A 12,874-nucleotide genomic window follows, 5' to 3' on the forward strand; every position below is an offset into this window, starting at 1 on the left:
AATCCTTACCAGGTAGAGATACCTTAAAATATACCCAAAATTTGTAAGTAACATCAATGTTGTACCACAGAAAAGTGGTCTTGGTTTTTCCCTACTGTCAATTATTAAAAAGTTACAATGTAAGTTATTTATAGTAACAACTAAGGGAAGTTAATCTTTAAAGAGGAAAAAAACAAAAACAAAAAAAAAATATTACAAGTTCACACAAAAATCCTTACCAGGTAGAGATAGCTCAAAATACACCAGAATTGGATGTAACATGCATGTTGTACTACAGAAAAGTGGTCTCGATTTTTTCCTATGACTTGAAATGAAAAAGTTACAATATAAGCTATTTATAGTAACAGCAAAGGGAAGTAATTCAAAAGAAAAGACCAGTGCCTGACACTCAGTCTCATGATGGTGTACAATTGTGCCAAGTTACATCAAAATCCCTCCATGCATGAAGTAGAAATGCTCCGGACAGTCATTCTTGTATCTGACCTTTGGCCTCTAAGTGTGACCTTGACCTTAGACCTAGGGACCTGGTTCTTGTGCACGACACTCCCTCTCATGCTTGTGAACATTTGTGCCAAGTTGTATCAAAATCTCTCAATGCATGAAGAAGAAATGCTCCGGACAAAGTTTTCATTCTTGTATCCTTGACCTCTAAGTGTGACCTTGACCTTACCCCTAGGGACCTGGTTCTTGCGCAAGACACTCCGTCTCATGATGGTGAACAATTGTGCCAAGCTACATCAAAGTCTTTTCATGCATAAAGAAGATATGCTCCGGACAAAGTTTTCATTCTTGTATCCTTTGACCTCTAAGTGTGGCCTTGACCTTGGACCTGGTTCTTGCGCATGACACTCCCTCTCATTATGGTGAACAACTGTGCCAAGCTACATCAAAATCCTTCCATGCATGAAGAAGATATGCTCCGGACAAAGTCATTCTTGAATTTTTCATTCTTGTATCCTTTGGCCTCTAAGTGTGACCTTGACCTTAGACCTAGGGACCTGGTTTTTGCGCAAGACACTCCATCTCATGATGATGAACAATTGTGCCAACTTTCACCAAAATCCCTCCATGCATGAAGAAGATATGCTCCGGACAGTCATTCTTGAATTTGACCTTTGACCTCTAAGTGTGACCTTGACCTTAGACCCAGGGACCTGGTTCTTGCGCAAGACACTCCGTCTCATGATGGTGAACAACTGTGCCAAGTTTCATCAAAATCCCTCCATGCATGTAGAAGATATGCTCCGGACAAGGTCTGTGGACACCGCCCGCCCACCCGCCAGGGGCGTTCCCATAATACATCCAGTTTTTCAAACAGGCGTATAAAAAGGCTGGGGACATAAAGAATTAAAACTTTATGTAAAAAGGGGACATAATTCATGAAATAATTGTTTTAGAGTTAAGGCCTTGGTGTCATATCGGCAATTTTAACTTTCTCAGCTGTGATGGAATACCATCTTACTGTAATTGACACCATAGAATGCTGATAGAATTGCATAGCCATTATGGATCCACAACCTTAATTCATGCCTGATGAAAGACAAAATACAAAGGAAATATTAGTTTTAAAATTTAATTGCACAAACAATTTGTTGTAGTACAAAATATACAACAGACAGTACAATGTCACATCAACTGAGAAAGTCTATGACATTTTGTTGAAAGTATATGACTGACTAAAAAAAATCTTGTAAATATAATGTCAACATTTTCTGTCTGCCAGTTGAGCATGAATCTAGTTGTGATGGGCGTGTATTTATAACCAAGCAAATACCTCAATTCTCTCAAGGTTGGCGGCCAAATGTGAAGTATGTTATGTGTACGAAAACAGTAGATCAATCATTCAGCATACAGCATACAACAAAGCTTACAGTATTCAAAATATTTTGACGGAATGAATGTGACTGGCATAATGATGGTTATATTTAACACATCTGTAATGAAAATGATGAAGTTCTGTAAAGCTATATAATGTATCAAGTCCACCATCATGCTTTCATGTAAGACAGAGAGAGGAAGGATAGGTCTATGCAACTTGGGAACATTGTTCATGATATTTTATTTATTACAGAATATTTCTATCCACAATTTTCAATGTGTTTTTTTTCAGTCTAAATTTCAAAAGGTTCAATAACTACAATTTAAAAACTCATTTTAATCAACCTGGATCAAATAAAACCTGCTGGTTAAATCCACATATTCAACATATTCAAAGAGTTTTTTTCTGGTCTAAATGTTCAAAACAGTACTGAATAGCAATCCATTAATGATTCCAATCATTGGAACGTTGAATGATAATGTGTGATGAGTTTTTTGATGCAAGGCATTTCTCATTCTCTATTTTTAAATGGAGATTCTCTTCTCACACTGGTACACATTTTTTCATTAAAATACCCTACAAATATTCTGTAACTTTAAAATGTTTCACATTCCCACATGTTAAGTCTGGACTGTGCCAGTATTATCTGTTCATCATACGTGGAGGTCCGCCCATCATTGGAGGTCCGCCCCTGAACTGCATTCCCATTGGTGGTCCCATTCCCATACCTCCCATAGGTACCATTTGTGGTCTCATACCTGTGAATTCAATAAATAAGTTAGAAAATTTTGCTACAAAAAATTCCAAAGTTAGACGCTCTGTGCACTTGCCGGAAATACAAATTTTTTAATTCGATAGTGTATATCTCATTCAGTATATTGCATGTTACCGTAGAGGGATTGATCCGCTATAAGTGTAAGAAAACAATGTTCTGGGAGTCATTTGTACTCCGAGTTACTCTAGATTTATGTGTAGCAGAGATTTTTTTTTATTTCTGTAGAAATGATCCTACATAAAACATACTTTAAATTCTGATAGTAAATTCACTTTTTACACAAATTCATATTTTACATAAACCCTGCTATGAAAAGATATTTTTGAAGTTCAAAAAGATTTTCAAATCCATTATCATGTTGGAATTTAAGACATACTGACACAATTTAAGATTACATATTTATTAAGCACTTTCAAGTTTGTTTACGGCGGAGGAAGACTGCTGGTGAACCTCCAGGCATTCTTTCAGGCACAGGTCTGAGTAGAACACAGACCTTGCATAAGCCAGATGGATGCTTCCTAACATTCTACATCACTGGAGGGCTTTCAGACCCACAGCAGTGAGGGACAAGTGAATATGATAATTGAGCCGCGCCATGGGAAAACCAACATAGTGGCTTTGTGACCAGCATGGATCCAAACCAGCCTGCGCATCCGCGCAGTCTGGTCAGGATCCATGCTGTTCGCTAACAGTTTCTCTAATTCCACTATGTTGGTTTTCCCATGGCGCGGCTCATATAAAGTCAGCAACCTTTACTTAGGGCACCCAAAATATTTGTTCATAAGTTAACAACTTCAAAGATTTAAGATACCTGGCATCATCATTGGTCTAGGACCTGGGGGACCAGGACCCATCAATGGCATCGGTGCTTGCATGGGTCCACCCATAGGCGCTGCTGGCATAGCACCAGCCGGAGGGCCGGGCATAGCACCAGGAACTGGAGCTTTGGGTTGTCCCGTTACACCAGCTTTAAATGCAGCAGCTGAAATTACAAAAACAGTATTGCAACAAGTGCTACAAAAAATGAACATTCATAACAAATTGTGACGAAAAAAAAAATATCATGAAACTACTCTTGTCCAGATACACACTGAAAATTTGTATATTCATGTAATTAAATTTACCAAATTTGTCTACTAACTCTTGCAAAGATGTAATCATAATAAATCCTAACAAAATGTAACCTTGCTTTTAATTTAAACAAGAGAACCGTGATGGCACTAGATCGCTCACCTAGGTTTCACAGACTGCTTGAACGACTTTGGTAGTGGGTCATGCATGGAAAATATTTGATTTTTTAAAAATTAGGCCAGAGTTATCTGACAAGAAGATTTTTTAAAGCTTCCATTATATGCATGTAGGAAATACTAAATAACTTTCTGAAAAAGAGATTACCCCTCTGGTGGCCATGTTTTAGAGAAACTGGAATAATTTGAACAAACTTGGTAAAGAGTGACCAAAGGAACAATTCTATGAAATTATCTAAACTAGATTTCATAGAGATAAATATACTGACCATGTTTTATGTTAATCAGGAAGATTATTAACTACGGTAAGGTTTTCAATGATCTGTCCTAGTGGCCTAGTTTTTTACCCAATTGACCCAGTAACAAATTTATCCTTGATTTTAAACAGAAAAAATGCTCTGACCAAGTTTTAAGAAATCAGGTAGAAAATGTGGCCTCTAAAGTGTTTACATGATCTTTCTATGATCTGGTCTAGTGTCCTACTAGTTTCAAACTTGATCTCGTTTTCATAGAAAATATGGCCTCTATAGTCTTAACCAGGTGCTTCTGTGATTTAACCTAGTGACCTAGTTTCGACCTCAGTCACCTCACCTTTGATCTTGACCTAGATTTCATAGGGACAAACAAACTTCCGGAAAGTCGTCAGTCCGACTGACACGACCGGAATATTTTGACGCGGTCCGCTATTTCTTAATCTGGATGCGGTCCAGCTGACCGGCATTTATCGTAACCCAAGAACCGCAACATCACGGGCAACACATCAAAATGGTGTCACTAACATATTATGCCGGGGTAGAACTGGGAAAGAAACATAAATTTACGCCCAACAAACATACTGAAAAGAAAAAATGTACAAAAATAAGAGGGTTGACCAAACATTTCATGAGAAATGGACTAAAATTCGCACCTGGCTTGTATATGATGGAGAAAAGCAACATATGCAGTGCACTGACATTTGTTTCAGTCCTGCTTATTGTTTTTCGGTCCGGTAGATTTTTAGGTATTACTGGACCGAATATCCGGCCATTTTTTCCAACTTTCCTGAAGTCTGGACAAACATTCTGAGAAAGATTTATGATGGTCAGATCGAAAATGTGAAATACTGAGTGTTCCCAAAGCTTTATATGATTTAACCTAGTGACCCAGTTTTTGACCTCAAAAATTCAAATTTGCTTAGCACAAAGATTTATGACTATCAAACAGAAAAAATGGCATCCAGAGTCAGTGATAACAAAGTTTTACTATCAACCTAGTTTTTACCCCAGATGACCCTGCTTAGAATTCATCCAAGATTTTTTATTGATGGCAAAATTCTGACCAAGTTTCTTGAAAATTGGGCCAATATTACTACCTCTATAGTGTTAACAGTAAAGCTGTTGAAAACAGGCGAAGCACGACAGATGGTGACGGACACATGGCGATCACAGTAGCTCACCTCGAGCACAAAGCTAAAACAAAATCATCATTTAACCACTTACTTGTGTCATCGACAAGCTTTTGTACTTGTTCTTCAAGCCACTTCTGATAATATAATCTTACATTTTCTTTATGTTTACGACCGCTACAATGTGTCTTTCTAACTGAAGGCTGAAACAGATATATCACAGTGTCAACAGCATGCAACAACTACCAATATTTCAAAAAAATGTGCATCATGTTTCGTTTGCTGCTTATTATCTCCTAAATGATCAATGGAATAAGTTATGTATAAGTTATGTTTCCTGAAGGCATACATGTTGCAATCTGTGTGTAAATATTTCAAGTAAGTGAATTTATTTGAAAGGCATGTTGGAATACAATGCAAAATAATCTTAAATGCATATACAATCATCTTTACTATTGAGTTAGATTATTTTATTTCTTGAAAATTATATTTCCCATTAAATGTCTTAATTAGACCAGAAAAACTTTCACAACACAGAATAAGTTGGCATGTGATATCATAAGAAAATGCTACAATATTCAATACTGTAAAATCATTTACTTTCGTGGGCATGAAACTTCATGCTTTTGGTTAAAACGGCAATTTCGTGGGGATATGAATTCGTGGATTTCAACTTTATTTAACCACGAAATCCACGAATATTAATGATTTCACAGTAATCATAATTCATGTATGACAGCTCTTAAACACCTGTTAGTATAAAGTTGAACTTACCGAGTCGTGTGTGAGGTATGTATCACAATAGTCACAGTAATATCTGAAATAGAAAAATAAAGTATCACCAGCCATCAATAAATACAAGACCCATCTTCATCAATGTTTAAAGTCTGAAACTAAAACTTCATTAAAGTGCTAAATTTTCATTTTCCTCTGGCAATGTCAAATATGCATTGATCGCAATGAAATTTAGCAGGCATCTTTTTTCTACAGTTAATAATTGCTCAGCAAAATGTCAGCAGGTGAATATGCTTCTGAAAAAGCTATGGGAAAACATATATTTGCTGTTCCTAAGGCTCAGTTTCAGACTTTAAACATTCTAGCCCAGATCTAAAAGTATATGACTAAGGAGGTGGTGTACATGTAATTATGTTAGAAAAATGCAAATTTAAAATTCCTTTTTCAAAGTGTTCATTGGTGATAAAGGGACATAGTAATGACTTCCAAAGATGACACGTTCATCATAACTAGGTATCAAAATTAGTAAATCACAAGTAAAACAATATAGACCACAGGTTTTTAATTGTAACAAATTTTCCAAAATTTGTTGTTCTTTGAAACTGAAACTGAATAATTTGATTAAACGCCTATTTTTATACAATGATATATTCAATGGCATTGTACATAATAATAATAATAGTTATTATAACAATATAAATAATGACAATAATAATAATAACAGCCTTATTGTAACAAACAGTCATGACGGCACCCCTCCCCTTGAGGTCATTTTACCCCCATTGCCAATACCAGTGCTTAAAGCATCTGGTACGCCCAGACGAGCTGCATATAGAGGTTCAAACCCCCCAGTTAATGGTGCCGTCATATACTGTTTAAGAAAGAAATACTACACACTACCCTACTTATAGAGCCTTACCAACAAGTGTGTTTATTAAACAAACCTTGGAGATATAAATGTTGAAATGTAAAACCTTTTACAAAAATTTAAGAACTATCACCTGCTGTTTTCACATGATAAACAGCTATCAAAAATTTAAAACAATGCCAGGAAATCTCTGAAATACAGTGTCTTAAGATTTCTTTTGAATGTGTCAAGTGATTTACTTTTGCGTAGTTCTAACGGCAGTTCATTCCAAGGTTTTGGACCAATAGTACAGAAACTTCTATCATAGAATGTTTTGCACTTGTTGTATGGAACAACATAACGACATTCAGAATTTTCAGACGATCTCAAACCTTGTCTACTAGGAATATACTCTGTAAGCAATTGTGTTAAGTACAGAGGTTCTCTACCAGTGTGACAGCTATACATGAAAGAAAGTATCTTGAACTCAATTCTTGCTTTCACCGGCAACCAATGTAGGTCATACAAAGCGAGTTTAGAACTATCAAATTTCCTCCTGTTAAGGACAAGTTTTGCGCCCATGTTTTGAATACGTTGCATCTTACGCACCTCACAGTTAGCTACACCATATAGTATGACATTGCAATAATCCAGATGTGAAATAACTAGAGACAAAACTAAAATTTCAGTGGCTGCTTTTGTTAAGTATTTTTGGATGTTCTTAATTCGTAGGTAATTCAACATGGCTGTATGACTTTTGCGATTTACATGATCTTTAAAGTTAAAGGTTTTGTCAAGAAATGCACCGAGATATCTAATTGTGCTTTCACGTTTGACATCATCACCAGCAATGTTAATGGAATTTGTAAAACATTTGTTCAATTGAGGTCTGCTACCAAACATAAAAAATTCAGTTTTTGAAGTGTTCATTTTCAGTTTGTTTCTATTCATCCAGTCATTGATTATAACTGCGCACCTTTCAAGGTCTCCGATCGCTTATGATTCTACGGAAAACAGAATGATGTAGGACAAACGCTTTTATTTATTATATGATCATCAGCAAAACCGTAGACTGATATGGATTTTGGAATGACATCAAAAAGAGTTCCAGCATAGGCGAGATACAGCCAAGGACCAAGGCAACTGCCCTGGGGCACACTGCATTCAAGATGGCGGTCTGATGAATATACATTGTTGATATTAATCTTACAAGTACGAGGCCTTAAATAGGAGTCTACCCATTGAAGAGCTGTATCACAGACGCCATATTGTGCTTTTAGGACATCTAGAAGAATGTCGTGGTCGACAGTGTCAAATGCCGCACTTAAGTCAATCGCAATAAGGGCCGTGACTTCCTTTTTCTCCATACCACTTAGAAGATCATTGACTAACCGAAGTAGCGCAGATTCACAGGAATGGTATTTCCTGTATGCAGACTGGTTCTTAGGCAAAAGACTGTTTTGAGTTACATGTTTGTTTAATCTGTAAAGAACAGCTTTCTCAATAAGTTTTGATAGAAATGATAAATTACTCAAAGGACGATAACTGGAAAGCTCTAGTTCAAGACCGGCTTTTTTTAGCAGAGGTCTAACAACTGCTTGTTTGTATTTTACAAGGAAAACACCTTGTTGTAATGAGAGATTCACCAATTTAGTGATACTAGGGAGAAGTTCATCTACATGTGATTTCAGAATACGTGTTGGCAAAATATCTAACTCTGAAGACGTAGTATTCAATTCATTGATGAGTTTTTTCACTTCATCTTGAGTCAATTCAGTAAATTTGTTTAAATTTTGTATATTCTTTACTTGAGGTTCAAAGTTTTGGTATTCAATTAGGGATTGACGTATTTTTGAGATTTCTCCCATGAAAAAGTCAGCAAATTTTTCGGCCAATGAATTATTAGACTCTCCTTGAGGCAGTGGGTTTTCAGATTTGGTACCAGTTAGCTCAGATACCAATCCATACAGAGTCTTGGAATCACCTTTAGCGTTCTCTACCTTTTCATTGAGTGTGTTTCTCTTTTGACGTTTGATTTCAAAACTGTATTCATTTCTTACTTGTTTATACAACTCAAAACTGTTCTGTTTTACCATAACACCTCTATGTACGCTCAGACTTTATAACTTGTTGCTTTAGTCTTAGATGTTGCAATTTTTTATTGAACCAATGTTTGGGTGCTCCCTGAATTATAGTTTTTTCTTTTAGGGGAGCGTGCTTATTCAGGACATCCTCTATTTCCAATTCAAACTCTTTCACAAACTTGTCTATATTCTGTGAATCAACGTTTATTGCACTTAGGTCGTTGGAAAATTCTGATTCGTTCAAATTTTTAAAGTTTCTAAATGTCACGCTCCTACTAGTAATAGTCTCTTTTTTAACATCTAAGAGAACCTTAACAACACAGTGATCAGATAAAAATGGTCCAGGCTCACATTTCTCTACATGAACACCATTAAGTGACTCAGTTATGACTAGATCCAAGCTATGTCCTCCTGTATGAGTACTGAAATCAACATGTTGTTCCAGGCCCTTTGCTACTAGGGAGTTCTTGAAGTTTGTAATAGAACTGTTGTAATCGCTTATATGCAAGTTGAAATCTCCCATTAAAAGTAAATTGTCATAATGTGGTAAAATATTTTCGATGAAATATAAAAATTCAGCAACGAACCGGTTACCAGTCGATAGAGCCGGGGTATATACACACCCACTATGTGTATGGTTAAATTTTTGAAAACGAGCTTCCAAATACCATATTCAAAGCTTCGAACAGTGCCGTGAGTTACCCTTCGCATATTGATCGTGTTTCTACATGTGATCACAATACCACCGCCTTTTTGATTTTTTCTATTAGTTACGCTTAATTTATATCCATTCTGGTTCAAGTCAGAAGTTTCAAACTGATGCTGTTTCTCGTCCTAGTACCAAGTTTCAGTCAAAAGAGTGAAATCTATTCTCTCATCTCCGAGGTATTGGCCCACACAATCATCTTTGTTCACAACAGATCTACAGTTCAGCCTAATGCAAAATACATGTTCGCTTATATTCTTATACTGATTTTATTTCTTACGGTATATCAAATTTTTGAAGTTGACACCATTCTGATTAGGAATTATTTTACATTTACCACCTTGTTTACTTCTATGCGTTTTCTTTTTACAGGATAAACTGTGTAAGTTTATAATCCTATATGCCGCAGGGTCTAGTTTTCCTAATCCGCTATTGTTCGATACCGTAGATCCAATATCCAATAATTGATCTCTAGTGTAGTTATACTTTACAGGTGAACAACAGGTAATGTCAGATGTAAATTCATGAAGAAAATTATCAAAAATTTCACTGGATGGCATGCAATCCACTGAATCACTGAAGCTAATGCAACATAGAAGCACACACAGATGCAAAGTACATTCAAATCCATTATATCCAATTTTCAGCACAATCTCAACACAAATAACAGAGTTATTATGGTAAGATTCAAGAGCAAAGAAAACACGTCTGCCACATACGGCGACAGTGTAAAAATTCTTTGCAAGTAAAACAATAAGATTTAACCACCTTCACAATGTCCAGAGTCAAGCCGCTCGCTTCACATGTAAAACTATAAAGACTGATAAGGGATGCACCATAGCAATGAGGATCCACTGGAAACAACTTCAGGACTGACACAGACTGTGCCTTACCATGATCTTCAAGAGCACCCCTGTCTGGTGGACATAATAGAGGCTACCAACATATTAAACACCAACAGAATGGGAGCTCAAGGTGGCTATTCCAGCCTTTCACCAGTATACAGTTTACAAACAAGCCTTCTTCCCATAACTGGAAAAACCTACATGCCAGCAACAGACACATATCCAACTTTGAGGTTGCAGATCACCCCACACGACACACTCCTCTGTCTCAACATTGTTGTTTTTGTTGGGTTTAGAGTCAAATAAAACCAATTAGGTAATATGGTGACCTTTTCAGCTTATGATGGAGGAGAAAGACACAGCAACTGGGTAGAAACACTAGCCTTCCATAAGCCAGCTGGATGGCTTCCTGGTTGAATTACTCATAAAGAATTCTACACAAAAAGCTAGGTTCTGAACCCACACTGGTGAGGAGCAAGTGATGTAAAATTGGTGACCATAACCATTTGGGCGTGTTGGAGTGTGGGGTGGGGGAGGGCGAAAGGGGCTAATCCATATCATCCAAGAAAAATTTGGACGTTCTTGACAATAAACATGGTATAAAACCAACGTTTACCAATGCTTTAAAATGCCCTTTCAAGTAGGCTTTTCCCTTTATTTGAACAAATCAGTTCTTCTTTTGCCAAATTTTTGAGGCTGGAAGGCATATATATGCTCACTTTTCCCTGCACCTACCTAACATCAAGTATTTATAGAAACCTTTCATTAAAAAGTGGTGCAAAGTATTAATAATTTGAATTAAGTACAAATACCAGTATCCCTTAAATCATTAATGAATGACTAAGGACATATCTATAAGATATAACTGACAATTGGGGTCATCTACTCTACATGTTTAATCATCCATGAAGTTTCAACATTCTAGGTCAAGTGGTTCCAAATTGATTTCGCCATCCTCCCCTAAACACTAAACCGATTTGGCAGTAATATATATCCTGAACTTTCAATGTCGCAAAGGCATCACCAAGTTTTACCAGTGATCTGCCGAGGATCAAAAATGGTGGGGACAAATGTCCCCTTGGTATGAAAAATGTGGGGACATTTTCAAAATCTTGGAGACAACAACTTTTGATGATATGTCAATGATATAAATCAGCAACATTACTACAATTGAAGTATCTACTGTAGTCCAAACATTGGTACTTATTATATCAACCTTCCTGAAATTTGGAGTCACTTTAATTTTAGGCTTTATCCAAATTTTCTGCACACTTTTGGGTTTAATTTTGTGATGATTAGAAGTATTCAAGGTTATAGGGCAGCCAACGGATTCATTTTCAATTTCACATGCCGAGACATGGGTTAAGAGTGGTAAGCTACTGTGGCTGGAGAACGGTTCACAACATCAGGGGTTTCTGTGGTCTATGGAGCTGTTTATGAAGCGACATAAAGTAATGGGCCGTAAATCATTAAACTGAATGTTTTTCTTGTCTGCAGATACAGAAATATTGCTTAAAATTGTTCACTGTCTCTTTGCTGGGGTGTCAAAGTGATGTTTTTGCAGGAAACTCTTCAAATGGAATGTGGAAGAAATGTGAACGATTCGTACTCATTTCCGGTCGTCCACACACAATTTTAGTGCAACAGTCGTATTTATTATGCAACATTCTGGCGTTATCACGGCCTCGGCAGATCACTGTTTTACCCACACCCATTTTCTGTACTTTAGCGACCTTTTGACATGGGCCTGAATATTTCAGTAAAAGTAGCCAATCATGAACAGTGTTACATTCTTTACTTTACATGACATGGTGGACAGGAATGGAAAATTGCAAAGTGAAAATAACTAAAATAACAGCTTTTTGCTTGAGATTGTTACAACTAAAATCCATTCAGTATTGAAAAGGCAATTTGTTTCCTGCTTCTGTATCTTTATTTTTCATTGTTGAAATTAAATTTAGACATATTGTCGGAGACTTACCTCCGATAAAACTTTTTGAGGTGTAGACATTTTCCTGATGATGAAAACAAACATTTAAAATGAAAATTTCTATATTTGTTATTGTCTTTCTATAGAGCGATAGGTACTGATAACTACTGATTGAAACCTTAAATACAGATTTGTAGATAACGCACCGATTTTGGATGATCTCCGACCTGTTAAAAACTACCACTACTATCCGAAATCCTATGCATTTTACAACACGGATTCTCTGTAGTGACCGTATTTTCAGGATTAATATGTACGTGTTCTTAATCTGAATAGTGTAAGGAATGGTCTGTGTATACTTACTTCGGCATTCTGCCGTTAAATAATGAGAAAAAAGGAGCTTTTGTTGTTTTGCTGGGGCACGCAGTGAAATCGTTCAGACGGTGTTGTGTTCTAACGTTTATCCGTGACAATTACTAACTAGCAGATAGGTCAAGGTTGC

At 36.5% G+C, this 12,874-nt stretch overlaps 1 protein-coding gene across 1 annotated transcript; it reads right to left on the reverse strand.

The window, feature by feature from the left end:
• Positions 1-1,559: 1,559 nt before the first annotated feature.
• LOC123536212 (U1 small nuclear ribonucleoprotein C-like) lies at positions 1,560-12,874 on the reverse strand. Its single transcript, XM_045319187.2, has 5 exons — positions 12,736-12,874; positions 6,000-6,042; positions 5,320-5,428; positions 3,406-3,576; positions 1,560-2,577 (listed from the first exon to the last, which is right to left on the reverse strand). The coding sequence occupies exons 1-5, from the start codon at positions 12,741-12,743 to the stop codon at positions 2,462-2,464; spliced, it is 447 nt and encodes a 148-aa protein (XP_045175122.1). The 5' UTR covers positions 12,744-12,874; the 3' UTR covers positions 1,560-2,461.

Source organism: Mercenaria mercenaria, chromosome 17, assembly GCF_021730395.1.
Source record: "Mercenaria mercenaria strain notata chromosome 17, MADL_Memer_1, whole genome shotgun sequence".
Lineage (NCBI taxonomy): Eukaryota > Metazoa > Mollusca > Bivalvia > Venerida > Veneridae > Mercenaria > Mercenaria mercenaria.

Bases quoted from the DNA above. Each gene is read 5' to 3' on its own strand.
- LOC123536212 (XM_045319187.2), bottom strand. The intron at 3,577-5,319 runs GTAAGTGGTTAA...TTGTAATTTCAG, and splicing joins AAAGCTTGTCGATGACACAA to CTGCTGCATTTAAAGCTGGT. The intron at 2,578-3,405 runs GTATCTTAAATC...TTGAATTCACAG, and splicing joins TAGACCAATGATGATGCCAG to GTATGAGACCACAAATGGTA.